This window comes from Argopecten irradians, chromosome 4 (assembly GCF_041381155.1).
Source record: "Argopecten irradians isolate NY chromosome 4, Ai_NY, whole genome shotgun sequence".
NCBI classification, from domain to species: Eukaryota; Metazoa; Mollusca; class Bivalvia; order Pectinida; family Pectinidae; genus Argopecten; species Argopecten irradians.
This window is the reverse complement of record NC_091137.1, coordinates 36,451,091-36,464,075: the sequence shown is the minus strand read 5'-3', so window position 1 is coordinate 36,464,075 and position 12,985 is coordinate 36,451,091. Positions and strand designations below refer to the sequence as shown.

At 32.3% G+C, this 12,985-nt stretch overlaps 3 protein-coding genes across 6 annotated transcripts in view; 2 read left to right on the top strand and 1 right to left on the bottom strand.

Annotated features, from left to right (window-relative positions):
- The window catches only part of LOC138321510 (transmembrane protein 245-like), a 29,823-nt gene extending 25,312 nt beyond the window's left edge, over positions 1–4,511 (top strand). For all 4 annotated transcript variants that reach the window (XM_069265246.1, XM_069265243.1, XM_069265245.1 and 1 more), the window contains one exon: positions 949–4,511. In XM_069265246.1, coding sequence (XP_069121347.1) covers positions 949–971 — 23 coding nt within the window. In that variant the 3' untranslated portion in view covers positions 972–4,511. The remainder of the gene's footprint in view (positions 1–948) is intronic.
- A 787-nt stretch (positions 4,512–5,298) lies between these two features.
- Positions 5,299–10,308, bottom strand: LOC138321509 (uncharacterized). The gene is made up of 3 exons (XM_069265242.1): positions 10,173–10,308; positions 7,392–7,545; positions 5,299–6,225 (listed from the first exon to the last, which is right to left on the bottom strand). The coding sequence occupies exons 2-3, from the start codon at positions 7,510–7,512 to the stop codon at positions 5,894–5,896; spliced, it is 453 nt and encodes a 150-aa protein (XP_069121343.1). The 5' UTR covers positions 7,513–7,545; positions 10,173–10,308; the 3' UTR covers positions 5,299–5,893.
- A 162-nt stretch (positions 10,309–10,470) lies between these two features.
- Positions 10,471–12,985, top strand: part of LOC138321508 (serine/threonine-protein kinase 11-interacting protein-like) — a 29,139-nt gene continuing 26,624 nt past the window's right edge. The window contains exon 1 of the mRNA XM_069265241.1: positions 10,471–10,813. Coding sequence (XP_069121342.1) covers positions 10,747–10,813 — 67 coding nt within the window. The 5' untranslated portion in view covers positions 10,471–10,746. The remainder of the gene's footprint in view (positions 10,814–12,985) is intronic.

Genomic DNA, 12,985 nt, shown 5'->3' with positions numbered 1-12,985 from the left:
TCAATGAATTTACATTCCACAAAATTTCATCTTTTAATTAGCATGTACAGTATTGGTGCACTTTAATAAATCAGCACTTAATCATTAGGTTTGGAATAAATATTTGCATTATATTGCATGCGATCATTCAAAGCTGCTTTTTCACCCATAAGGGTATGCTATTGATTTCGTTTCAGAGGTAAAATTTTCATGTAAAGATTGATTTATATAGAATTAGGATCTGGATTATGAAATTCCTTTTCAGAAATTAAGATTTATTATAATGTACGTAGAACATAGACACCAGATACATAAAATAAATATTTAAGTTTGCACTGTGATAAGTCCTTTCAAAAATCTTGCTGTGACAGTTTTACCCCCTCAGTATTGATTAGTAACACCTTATAGAGTGGGTCTGATTTTACTATTATCATATTCAAAGGGAGATAATTTCACAGTACGAATGGTATAACCGCTTATCCACTAAAAACAATTATATCATGCAAGTGACACTTGTGTAGTATCCTGAAATATGGGGAAAATGAATTTAACTTCAGTTATTATGTTCCATTATTAGATTTACATATATGCGTGTTCATGACATTTTCATTTCTTCTGTATTTTTGCTTATTTGCAATGTCTAAGTGTTGTTGTGCATATCAGAATATTTCTTAATTATCAGAAAATAATTTGCGTGTTATCAATTCCACTGTTTTTCTTGTTAATATATTTCACATCATACAGACTAGATATTTAGTTAGTAATTAAGTTGTTGAAATTTTATCCTGAATTATAAAATGAAATTTGAACTACAATTTACCTCAGAGAGTACTTTGATGATACTAATATACAGTAGTAGTTTCTGGCGATGAAATTAACGTAAATGAAATATTCAACATATGCTTTTGACAAGATAACATTAAATTTCTCTAGAAATTAAATAAGACCTACTTTTGATTAAAATTTCAGGTCGATCAGTAGCGTTGACATGAAGGGAACTTGATCGTGATGTGAAGATACATTTGATCCTGTCCAGCGCTGATATGAGTGCCTCCCCCTTCTCCCAAACGTCTTTCTTTACCGGAATGTTTTCAATTATTACTTTAAATAATGCTAAATTTGCTTTGCAAAATGTATTCCGTCTTTGCATATTGCAGTGTTACCTCCATTACGAATATATTGTTATGATGACATCATCATTTTATGAGTGAAACTTGTGTTGTTTTCTCTGAAAAATATCACGTTTCACTTGCAAATAGATGATGTGACAATAAATACCTACCCCCAAAGGGCAGATAACTCTGTAATATGCAAATGCAGAATACAATACTGTTATTGCATGATTTTCTTGTTACACTGTATTTAACTATGAAGTGGCTATACCTATACATTACATATAATAAAGAGTATCGGTATTTATCACTCAATAAAAACTCAACAACGTCAACATTGCTGGTATTTCACCTCAAACTTTGTTGCCAGATCATGTTCAGTGTCCAAGGGGTTACTATCACTGTCGTTATATTCACCCCTGGAATATATATGTTATAGTACTTCCTTTGAAGACTACATATGTAAGTGCAGAGATAGTGATGCCCAACTTCAAAGCCACACAGTCTACCACAGTGTACTTTTTCTCAATTCTTTTGTCTTACATCAAAGGACCAAATTGCTTGCTCACCTGTTTTCTCACACACAGCCTTCAGTTTTGCTATAACATATTTCTGGGTCGAAATAAAGACAATAACCCCTGGAGTATTGAGGATGTTGTCATGTAAGGTGATATAATAACCATAAACAATTTAGCTATTTTATGTATGACATAATGTTGGTTTTACGTCCAGTATGGTGATATTTTGATTTAGTACAATTGTATAAACAATTTCACTTACTCAGTAATATGTATTCTATTAAAGAGTTATCTACCCTTGTGGGTATAGGCATTGAATTGTGACATCATGTGTTTGTGAGTATACCAGTCCTGTAACGTCATACTTCATTCGTTTAGAGAGAAAACCATGTTTAAATTATTTTGTTACTATATGAGTGGTTATTTTAAAATTTTGGCTGAAAGTTAGAAAATCATATTTATCAAATTTAATTTTTGGCAATTTGACTATATGGGCATATATAATTATGCAATATTTTTCAGTGTTTGTTAATTTAAATAATGTCTAGCTGGTTGAAAAATTCTTCAGTCATTATGATGAAAGAATCTCAAAGTTCCATGAAATATATGGAAGAAATTTTACCAGACATAATTTTTAAAAAGAAAAAATCTTTGATGCATGCAACTTTAACAATAACTATTATATATATAGCAGATTATTTGATATAGATATGAATTTGTTATATGTTGATTCTTGAGAATATCAGATTGTAAAAAATGCAAAATTTACTATAAATTTGTTACTGACAAAACCTATTGATTTTACTCATCGATATCATCTTTCCTGATACCAGTTCCTATGTTTAAAAAATACAGATATTTTGGTTATTTATTATGCAGTTTTGAATTTATATCAAATTTTAACTTGTTTTGTTATTTATGAAACACCATGACATGATGAATGCCAAATCTTAAAACTTTATCATGTTTATGAAGGTTAAACCTCCAAAATTTTTAAGCATTCTTCCAAAAATTTTAATTTAGTCATGTGACGAAAACATCCAAAAAATATTTTCTTCAATAGGAAAATTATGATGTAAATTAAATATTTATATCCTTTTTAGCTTGTGATAATTATTTATATTTTATTGATATTCAAATATTCACTTTTAATTAATTTCATTTTTTTTAATTATCATGACAGTGATTTTGTGGCATGGAGCCAATACAGTATTTGATGATAATTTTTTCCTATAAAAAATACTACATTTTTATCGGTCAATAAAGGCCTATCCATATTAGGCTTGATCAACATTAATTAATTAATTAGTTAATTTTATTCCTCGATCAGAATTTTTCCTCTAGCTGTAACTGCGGTAGATGTGCTTATTTATAAGCTATAAATTACTGAAGATAGATAAGAAAAAAAAATGAAGTTACTAATGAGTTAAGGTAACAATACTCCATTGATTTAAGGTGATATTGAATCTGATTAAGTATTATTTAGATGTGTTTTAGACACATCCGACATTTATAATGCCATGTTTGTTTTATGAATCATTGGTATGTTAATTTTTATCTTTGAATGTTTTATATAAATGCTTCTGTCAATGTTTTGTCCTCAATTTAATTTTATTATTGTCACATAATAAGTAAGTGTCTATGGAGTTTTCATTTAAATCCATTGCATATTAATGTCCTTCTAGTAACAAATCCATGTATGTGGTATGTTCCCCAGTGATATAAAACTGGAAGCTGTGATCTCTAATGTATATCAAGATCGTCAAAGTTAAACCTGAAATAGCCTTTCAATATACTAAGAAAGACAACAAGTTATCAACTTAATAAAGGTCAATGTCAAATCTGAAATAAGGTCAAGTTCAGCCAAAAGGTCTCCTCTTGGTGTATATCTTTGAACCCACCTTGAACTATAAGGAGGTGAAATACAGAAATATAGAATATAACTTATGATAGTGATCTTGATTGAATATGTATTTGAATGATTAAGCTGAAATTAAGTGCCTAATCTTGTTGAAACTTTTAATACATGTTCCATACAGACACTCTGGCCACAGTAGCTGAGTGGTTAAGATGTCCAGACATATCATCACAACATTTGTTTCTGGGTACTCCGCTTTTCCTCCACTCCTTAACCTGGCACATCTTTAAATGACCGTGGCTCTGAACAGGACGTTTAACCTGTCAAACTAATTAACAAATTATACCAAGCAATGCAGACCTGGAGAAAGTGTTCAGAGACAACACTGGATTATGCATTATACAGATAATTATGATAGTTCAATTAATTTCTGAATAAAAATTTTCATTATAATTTCCAACAAAAAATATTTACATTTCACGAAATTTAATTATCAAATTCTGTTTCGTTTCAAATGACATATTTTGGACCTAATAATAATTCAACATGAATATCATTTGTAATTTGTATTACCTGGTGGTCAAATTATATTCATCCAAAAATGCATACTGGTCAGAGACTAATTTTGGCCATCGCATGTGTATTTGTATGATTACACACAAATTTTCAAGCAATATTTTGTGGAAACCTGCATGGTACCCTGTCTATGAAAATTTGAGTGTAACCATACATATGCACATGGTGAGAACTGGTACCTTGTGAGAATTGGTCGCCAGAGTGCAAGTAGCCAATAACTTTACTCTGTGGTCAGGCAAAATCACTAAGATTTGTTCATATCTTTAGTGTTTTATGTTATGATATTTTAGGCAAGTCTATTTGGACATGTTATTAATTAATTTGGTGTATTTTTTGTAATTGTTGCATTGTTATTTATTTATTTATTAAGTTTATTTCAAGCTTTTTAATTTTCTAAATGTTAAAAATATATTCAATTTGCAGTTTATGCAATAAATAAAAAAGGAACATAGTTCCTGAAATTCACAATGAGTGTTTTTGTTGTTTTCTAAATAAAACCTTTCTACAAATTATGCATCAAACTTCTAAGGTAAGTTATTATGTCAACGTTATGAAAAGGCAATCTATTATTGCCTGTGAACATAGACTGAGGTATTTTTTGTTGGAAATTAAGACCAAGTATGTGTGCTGACCAACCATAATATATTATATTTGTAGTCAAGATTTGATGAATGGAACATCTGAACCAGTTGTGCAATCTCAAGGACCTTACGCTGCAGTTTGAATTCACCCAATATATGAATTATTTTCCTCTTGATGGTGTGTTTTGTTTGACAACTAAAGAATTTTACCCCTTGGGTTAAGATTATCCTTTCTCTTAACCCGGACATGGATATCCGCAATTTTACTGGTTTGAGATTTTTTATCTCACACTAGGGTAAAAACAAGCTTCACAAGATCTTTGCATGTTCTCCAATAGGGTGCACATCCTCAAATAGAGTGAGAGTAAAAGAATCATTCACCCTCTTTGGGGTGAGGCAGGAGATCCAAAAGCCTCTTGTTTGACAACTTTAGAATCTTACTCATGAATGATATAAGAATATGTACTCACTTTCGATACATCTTTAGCAGAAATACCTATGACGGATTTGGAGCCCAAAACTTTTAAATTCAATCACTACTTTAATCAAAAGTTCAATGTACCTATATAGTTATAGACAGCCATATGAAGACAATGTAAAATAACTGGACAGTACGGTATACTTTGTTCAAAGCATGACATTCCCTAAGCTCAGCTCAAAACATCAACAAAGTATTAATTATTTTGACCTTTTATTTTATTCAAACAAAAATATTCATATCTGTAAATGATTTAAAAGATAAAATTCAACAATCTTTACAAAAAGCAAGTCAATATGTGTACAATTAACAGTTTCAATTGTTTAAAGATGGATGTACATGAAAGTATTATACAATTTATTAAACCAGCTTTTGCCATACAGAAGCAATAGGTCACTATACATACACTTGGGACCTTGCAATTACATCTGAGCTTTCATGATTAACAAAATTACGAAAAAGACAACCATCAATTTTAGTTCTTGGATTATTATTTCAATGACGGTTATATAGTACTAATGTTGCAGACCGAAATGATTTAAAAAGACATACATAAGCATACATCTGTCCCATCCAAATATATTCATGTATTACCCGTTATATAATCTATACAAAGCTCCACCTGTTGATTGACTGTCACATAATCAAGTTCCTTTATGAGGTAACTCATTCTCCCCTGAAATTTCAAATTGGACGGTTCCAGCATTAGAATTTGAACAGTCCAAGTTTGCTCTCAGGGGTGAATGATTTAAACACTTATTGACCTCACAATAAGTTCTATTGTTGAGGTTTCAATCTGTTTCAACCTTAGCGTGAAATCTTTGTAGAAGAACTTGCTCCATAATGTCTGTTTTAATGAGAACCATAGGGTTTTCCGTCATAGGTTTCAGTTTCTGGTTAGGAAGCTTCCGTGGCGTATGGTCGCCCATGTAACGGGGTCTGCTGCCTGTATTGCCGTCCATCAGCTTGGCAGAGACTACAGTTAGAGTAGCCAGACCAGAAATGGACCCACAGACCATGGCCCTAGTGTTGTAAAGGTAGATCATCATGTCATGTCCGCGTGCTTTCATTTGAGGATATTTCTTTATCCTGTAGACCAGCAGACTTGCTGCTAAAAGTACCCCTGAAACAGATAATAAATGTTGTTATAGAAAACAAAGACTATGGAATCTTGTAGGGGAAAGATGACATAAAGTTCCTGTCCTCACTTTCACAATCAGTGAATTAAAATCTTGTTATGACTTATATCATCATTTACTGTTTTAACCAGATAAACAAAGAATGCACAATTTTTAGCTCATCTGCCTGATCAAATGGCAAGTGTATTGGGTAGTCCTTGATGCAGAGTATGTACTATCTTTGTCATCTATGTTTGACACATAAGGCTTTTTAAAAAAAAAAAATCCCAAAAATCAGAAAGCTCAGACACCTACATAATGCATCTGTAGCAGTAGCACACTGGTATGAAGGGCTAGCAGGCTTCTGACTTGGTTTATCTGAATACCAGACCTTCATTCAAGGTCAGAGGGGTCAAATACGGTACAAGACAACCATCTGGTATGAAGGCCTACCAGACTACTGATTTTGTTTATCTGAATATTAGACCTTCATTCAAGGTCAGAGGATTCAAATAGGATAAAACCTTAATTCACATTTAAACAATGTGGCTCAGAGAAATCAATCTGATACTGGGACGACGGGCTACCAGGTTAATTCAATGAATGATCTTTACCTTTCATTAGTTTCCAATTTAAAGGTCATAGACAAATATTATAAACAACTTCCCTTGCCAATATGACTATACATTTGCCCAAGAGATCTGATATTGGATCTGTAGCATGCTGGGTTAAAAGGCTACCATGTAGGGGTATCAGATTTAATTTATGCTCAAATGAATGACAACCTTTTTCAAGCTCCCAGAATTCCAATAAGTAACATATTTAGAGGAAGTCTAGACCTATACCATACTGAGATGAAGTGCTATAAAGTTTATTCAAATAAATGACCTTGACCTCCATCCAAAGTCACAGATGTTCATTAGAAACTCTTACCTAATACCAAAAAGCTTGTGGAGATCTGTTGCTAGACCCTGGATCATAATGTTACAGGTTAACGATTACTGGCCAATAAATCGGCAATAATAGGTCCTTGTTGTCAGAACTTCTGTTTATCTTTTGTGAATTCTACACATGTATTCTAGTTGTAAACAGTATGTTTGTTACTTGATTTCCATTGTATTGTCACTATTGATGATCTAGTTTGATTGAATATTTTTATATATATACATACCAAATGCAATTGGTGGACATTCCAGAAAAAAGTTTTTCTCTCCTCGTGGATTTGGAGGACTGAAGAACTCTTTATCAAGTTGTTTATTTTTTTCTGCTGTTGTTTTTGGTGTATATTCCATTTTGCCGTAGGAGAGATTTCTTCTGGATTAAAACTGGAATGATACACATACATGACAGTCACTGAAAACATTTTACATTGTAGAATAAACAGTACCTAGTGTATCACAAGGACAAACACTATCTTACATTATTTTACAATATTACTCTAAAATTTACCTTCCTGAAAAAGACATTGTCCATGTTCTATCTCTGAAATAAATATGCCTGTATTAAAGCTTGCACTTGAGATATTAAATATAACAATTCTGAATTGAAAAAGGGCAGCATGTCACCATATTGGACAGAGTGATCCCCACAACCTTACCACACAACCCAAGATTCTATCTCCAAGGACACCTTCAGTCAACTAGGCTAGCTTGCACTTGGAGTGGTCTACACCAACAAATGAAATGGAGCGCAAATCTAGAAGGCGATCGTATCACTATTTATATTCCAATGATCATAAATATTTGCTGGCTTTTTATTACTATTATTTAGAGCCACAACATAATGTTTAACTTCAAGTACCTCATCTTGCTTTACCTCTAACATTGTTGGAGCCAGTTAGTAGTACGTAAATGATATGATCTTACCTTTAATACAACATATAATGGATGCAGGCTTTTAGCCTCTATACCATATCAATATTACATGAATTCAATGATACAATGATTACTACTTCTAGTGTAATTATAAATGTTCTTTGTATTCATATTCATCTACTTGCTATATATAAAGTATACAGTATATATAATATATACATGTCATTTAATGTTCAATTGAGTTAATAAGCATATATTAAAGTTAAAAAGTTTGTTGAAAGTTTCTTCGATGATTATCTAAAAGAATTTTCAAATTTCTTGACACCTGTTGCATCCAGGGTTGGGGTCAATTACATTGCAATGTAATTAATTACAATTACAATTACTTGGTCAAAACTCAATTACAATTACAATTACAATTACTCAGTTTTGTAAATGTAATTAATTACAATTACAATTACATTCAAAAAGTAATTAATTACAATTACACATTACATTTTCTTACTATGTTTTTTATATGTTTATACCTTCACTTCACATAAACCGCAAGGTACAATTGAGTATCGGTAGGGTGTATTTGTTTTACATGTACATTTTTATTGGACCTAGCAGTAATATTGTCAAATGCGTCAGCTTAATGTACAAGGTATTCATATTTTTTATTGCATTTTATCATCATTAGCATCTCAAAATCATCAACAGACAGTCTGTATCTGTCTGGTCGGAATACTTTGCCAGAAATTAACACTAAACAATCTCTCTACTGGAGCTGAAGTGGCTGGTATAACTAAGTACTTGCTAGCTAAAAAAGACGAATTTAGAAATCTGCAAGAATAATCTTTCCAGAACTTTAATGGGTCACAATATTTCTCTGTGCAAACTTCACTAATGTAGATGCCTACAATTCATTGGATTTAAGACCTCAGTTGTGTCTCTTTCGTAACAGTGTTATTTATATAGTGGGAAGAAAACTGAAAAAAAGTCTTCTGTTAATTATAATTTTCTTGGCAGGGGCAGTGAAGACAAATCTGAACTATCATCTATATTTTTGCCTTCATTAGATTTGCTAATTAGGTGATCAACAGGTGTTATATAAGCAAGACCTTTGTGAGTTGTAATCACAGGCTTTGTGTTCACAACTTCAAACTTGTATATTGCTTGAGGGGTAAACTACAGGTACCTATACTATACTGTATACTATGGTTACTGTCTCACATATGTTACCTGTTTGAATTTCTACATAGCCAAATAAATGTCATGCATTCATTAATCTTGGTAATTATTTAGACATTAGTAAATATATAAATGTAATTGAAAAGTAATTGAAATGTAATTGTTAATTACACATTTTTATAGTGTAATTAATTACAATTATAATTACATGTAATTGAAATATTTCTTAATTACAAATTACTTTCAATTACTTGAAAAAATGTAATTAATTGCAATTAATTACAATTACATTTTTAATTACCCCAACCCTGGTTGCATCTATATAACATGCTGGGGTATATTGTTCCAGGTATCTACAACTCTAAAACTGAAGAAATGTTTTCGAAAATCCGTGTAACATCGTTTTTTGAATATTTTTAAAAAGTGTCTTCTTGTTCTGCTGTTGGTATCCATTTGAAAATAGATGATGTGACACATTCATCATAACTATTTTTTCAGGATTTTGAATACATTTTCAGATTTAGTCTCTGTAGACGCTCTGGGTATGGCAAGTCTTTAAAGCCTGGTATGAGCTTTGTAGCTCTTCGTTGGACGTTTTCTATAAGTTCTATGCCCTTTACCTTGGGAAAACATTGAACTATAATGACAAATGGAATGGAAAATCATTTTCCTCTCCAGATAATCACAATATTTCAAAGATTCTTATGTTATTTTCTATGATACAAATGTAATGTCCGACTTTTTCTCAATATCTGATCCAGATATTATTATAAAAAATAGTCTGCTTTTACGTGCACCCGTATATACCAGCAGTACATGTACGTAAGACTATACGTGACAACGATCTCTGACAACGAAAGGATGGGCCTGAAAACTTGAAAGGAAATGGTCAACGATCATCTTAGTAGGATGATGGAATTTTTAAAAATCGTTGTGGTATATATTAAATCGGGCCTTTTACTCACCTTAACCACCACAATGTGATTCCTTTGTCTGATTTAACCTACAGAGGGTTTCATATAGGAAACATGATTCAACGTCCTTTATCGACAGCGACAGGGTTGCGAAAGTGAAACTAACGACCTTGACCTTCACCTCGCACTTTGTCGCTTAAAAATAGCTAATAGCCAAAATAGACGTGAATCAATCATTTTAATACATTGTGTTTTTGTTTTCACAAATTGGAATCAGTAATTTTATATTTATTTGTATATACAACTTTTAATCATTCTCTGCGAGATGTAAACAACAAATGATGTCACTTCCGGTGTAAATCACATGAAAGTTTTTTGAGGAAAATTTTTATTTACAGCAACAATTTTGTCGAAATATGCCAGACATGTAATCAAAACTTTAGTGGTAAACTAAAATACTCACTCAAGGTGTCCCGAAGTTCCATTCACCATGAGACGTAAAAGGCGTAATGGCCAATACATCTGCAAATAATAATGTCGAATTTATTATTATGTAGACAGTGGTAACAATGCAGATTGTAGTTGATTTAGAACGACCCTGAGAGGAAGTATTTCAAAATTTACCATGTTTCAAAACAAGAAACTAGAGGTAGATATCGTGTCTGAGCTATCCAGTCTTCTCAGGAGAAGTGGTAAGTTATTACTACTGGCCCGGGTATGAGTATTTCTATTATGTACATTGTAATACAAATGAAAATGTATTTGTGTCTTAATTAGTTCTAAAAAATTACTCAAGATAATAATCCCAATATATACTCACTGTGTAGTATTCAGACTTGTTGCTATTTGTGTCTTGATCATGACAATCCATTAATGAACTGCAAGGATTTTATGATCTATATATGGCTGGATTTAATTAGCAAACAGAATTGTAATTAATTCAATGCTTATAAAATACACCAAATTAAACAACACTATTTTGATATCAACAAGCTAGCTGAGAGGTTTGCTTTAACTCATCCAGGATTCCCTGGCCATTTCTTATGAATAGAATGGAACATTAGGTACCGTATTACTCTTATTACCTCTTTATAAAATTACACTTCAAAATTGGTAACTGGAACATAACATTCCTTTCACATAATTTATAGTGTTGATGATCTATAGCCAGCTATTAAGACCAAGTATTAAGACTTTCGAGACATCAATGGTTCATATTTATAAAGCATTTTACCATTATGGTTATGCTATATGTTCAGCTCCCTGGCCCCTTACCCCATTAAAAAATGCAAATGATTAAAAACTTTAAAGATATGTTGTATTCCTATGTTTTCCCTCCACCACTTTAACCTGACTTGTCCTTTCATGCATGAACCTGATAGTTATAAGATGTCAAACACATGATGTACATTAGACCTAGCTCATCTTAACTCATTTAAGGTAAAGGTAGGTCCGGATCCATACTTTTGAAAACCGTGCCGATTCGGATGACACTAAACTAGAAGCTGCTGATGTTGTTTTGAATTCTAGAATTAGGGTTTCCAATACGCACAACATTCCACTTGGATATTTTTTCAATAGGTGAATATTCATTATTGCCTACATATGATATCAAATGTTTAGAATAACTAAATAAATAAAATAAAAGCGATAAAGTGAAAATTAGATGTTATCTCTGAGGTTTTTGCTGTCCACATCGTAAATGGGAATGGATTTTAAAACACTGTAAGTAACATTCATCTCAATAAAACGAGCCTGTCCGGACTGAAATTCTGGAATTATAAAATAATCGCATGCACGTTTCCTTAAAACACAAAATTTCGTGAAAATCATTAAAATAAACAGACTCAAACCAGATATAATATCACAAAAACATATGATCTGATGTGGAATGTTTTTTTGCGGCTCGATTTTCAAAATATAGTCAAATATGACTCATCTTTAATTTATTAGCACTAGATGAAATGGGGGTAGGGCTATTACAGTGTAGTTACAATCTTCGAGCTTGCAAAATTGTAAAAATTTGATTGAGGACCCCATGCTTTATATATTTGAAAGTCATATTGTTTTGGGTATATCATATACAAATATTGTGAAATTGACATGGGTTTTCGTTTCTTTTTTTGCCTATTCATTGATTTTTTAGGGTTGAAAATATGCCAAAACATGATTTTTGGGTATAGAAATGGTCCCAGACTATAGATACAACCACCCTAGTATTATAGAAAACATAATTTTATTAATTTTTGGTATATTTCAAGTGCATATATCTCAAAAAAATGTTCAAGAACACCAATTTTTAGCCCACCATCATCAGATGGTGGACTATTCAAATCGCCCAGCGTCCGTGGTCGGTCGTCCGTCGTCCGGCGTCCGTCCGTAAACAATGCTTGTTATCACTATTTCTTAAAAACTGCTGCAGGGATTTTGTTCAAACTTCACATGGAGGGTCCCCTTGGTCCATATTTGTGCAATACAGATTTTGAGGCTGATCGGAAAAACAAGATGGCCGCCAGGCAGCCATCTTTGATTTTGGCAGTTGAAGTTTGTTATCGATATTTCTTGAGAACTACTGAAGGGATTTTGGTCAAACTTCACATGGAGGTTACCCTTGGTCCCTAGTTGTGCCATACAGATTTTGAGGCTGATCAGAAAAACAAGATGGCCGCCAGGCAGCCATCTTTGATTTTGGCAGTTGAAGATTGTTGTCGATATTTCTTGAGAACTACTGAAGGAATTTTGTTCAAACTTCACATGGAGGTTACCCTTGGTCCCTATTTGTGCCATACAGATTTTGAGGCTGATAGGAAAAACAAGATGGCCGCCAGGCGGCCATCTTTGATTTTGATAGTTAAGGTTTGATA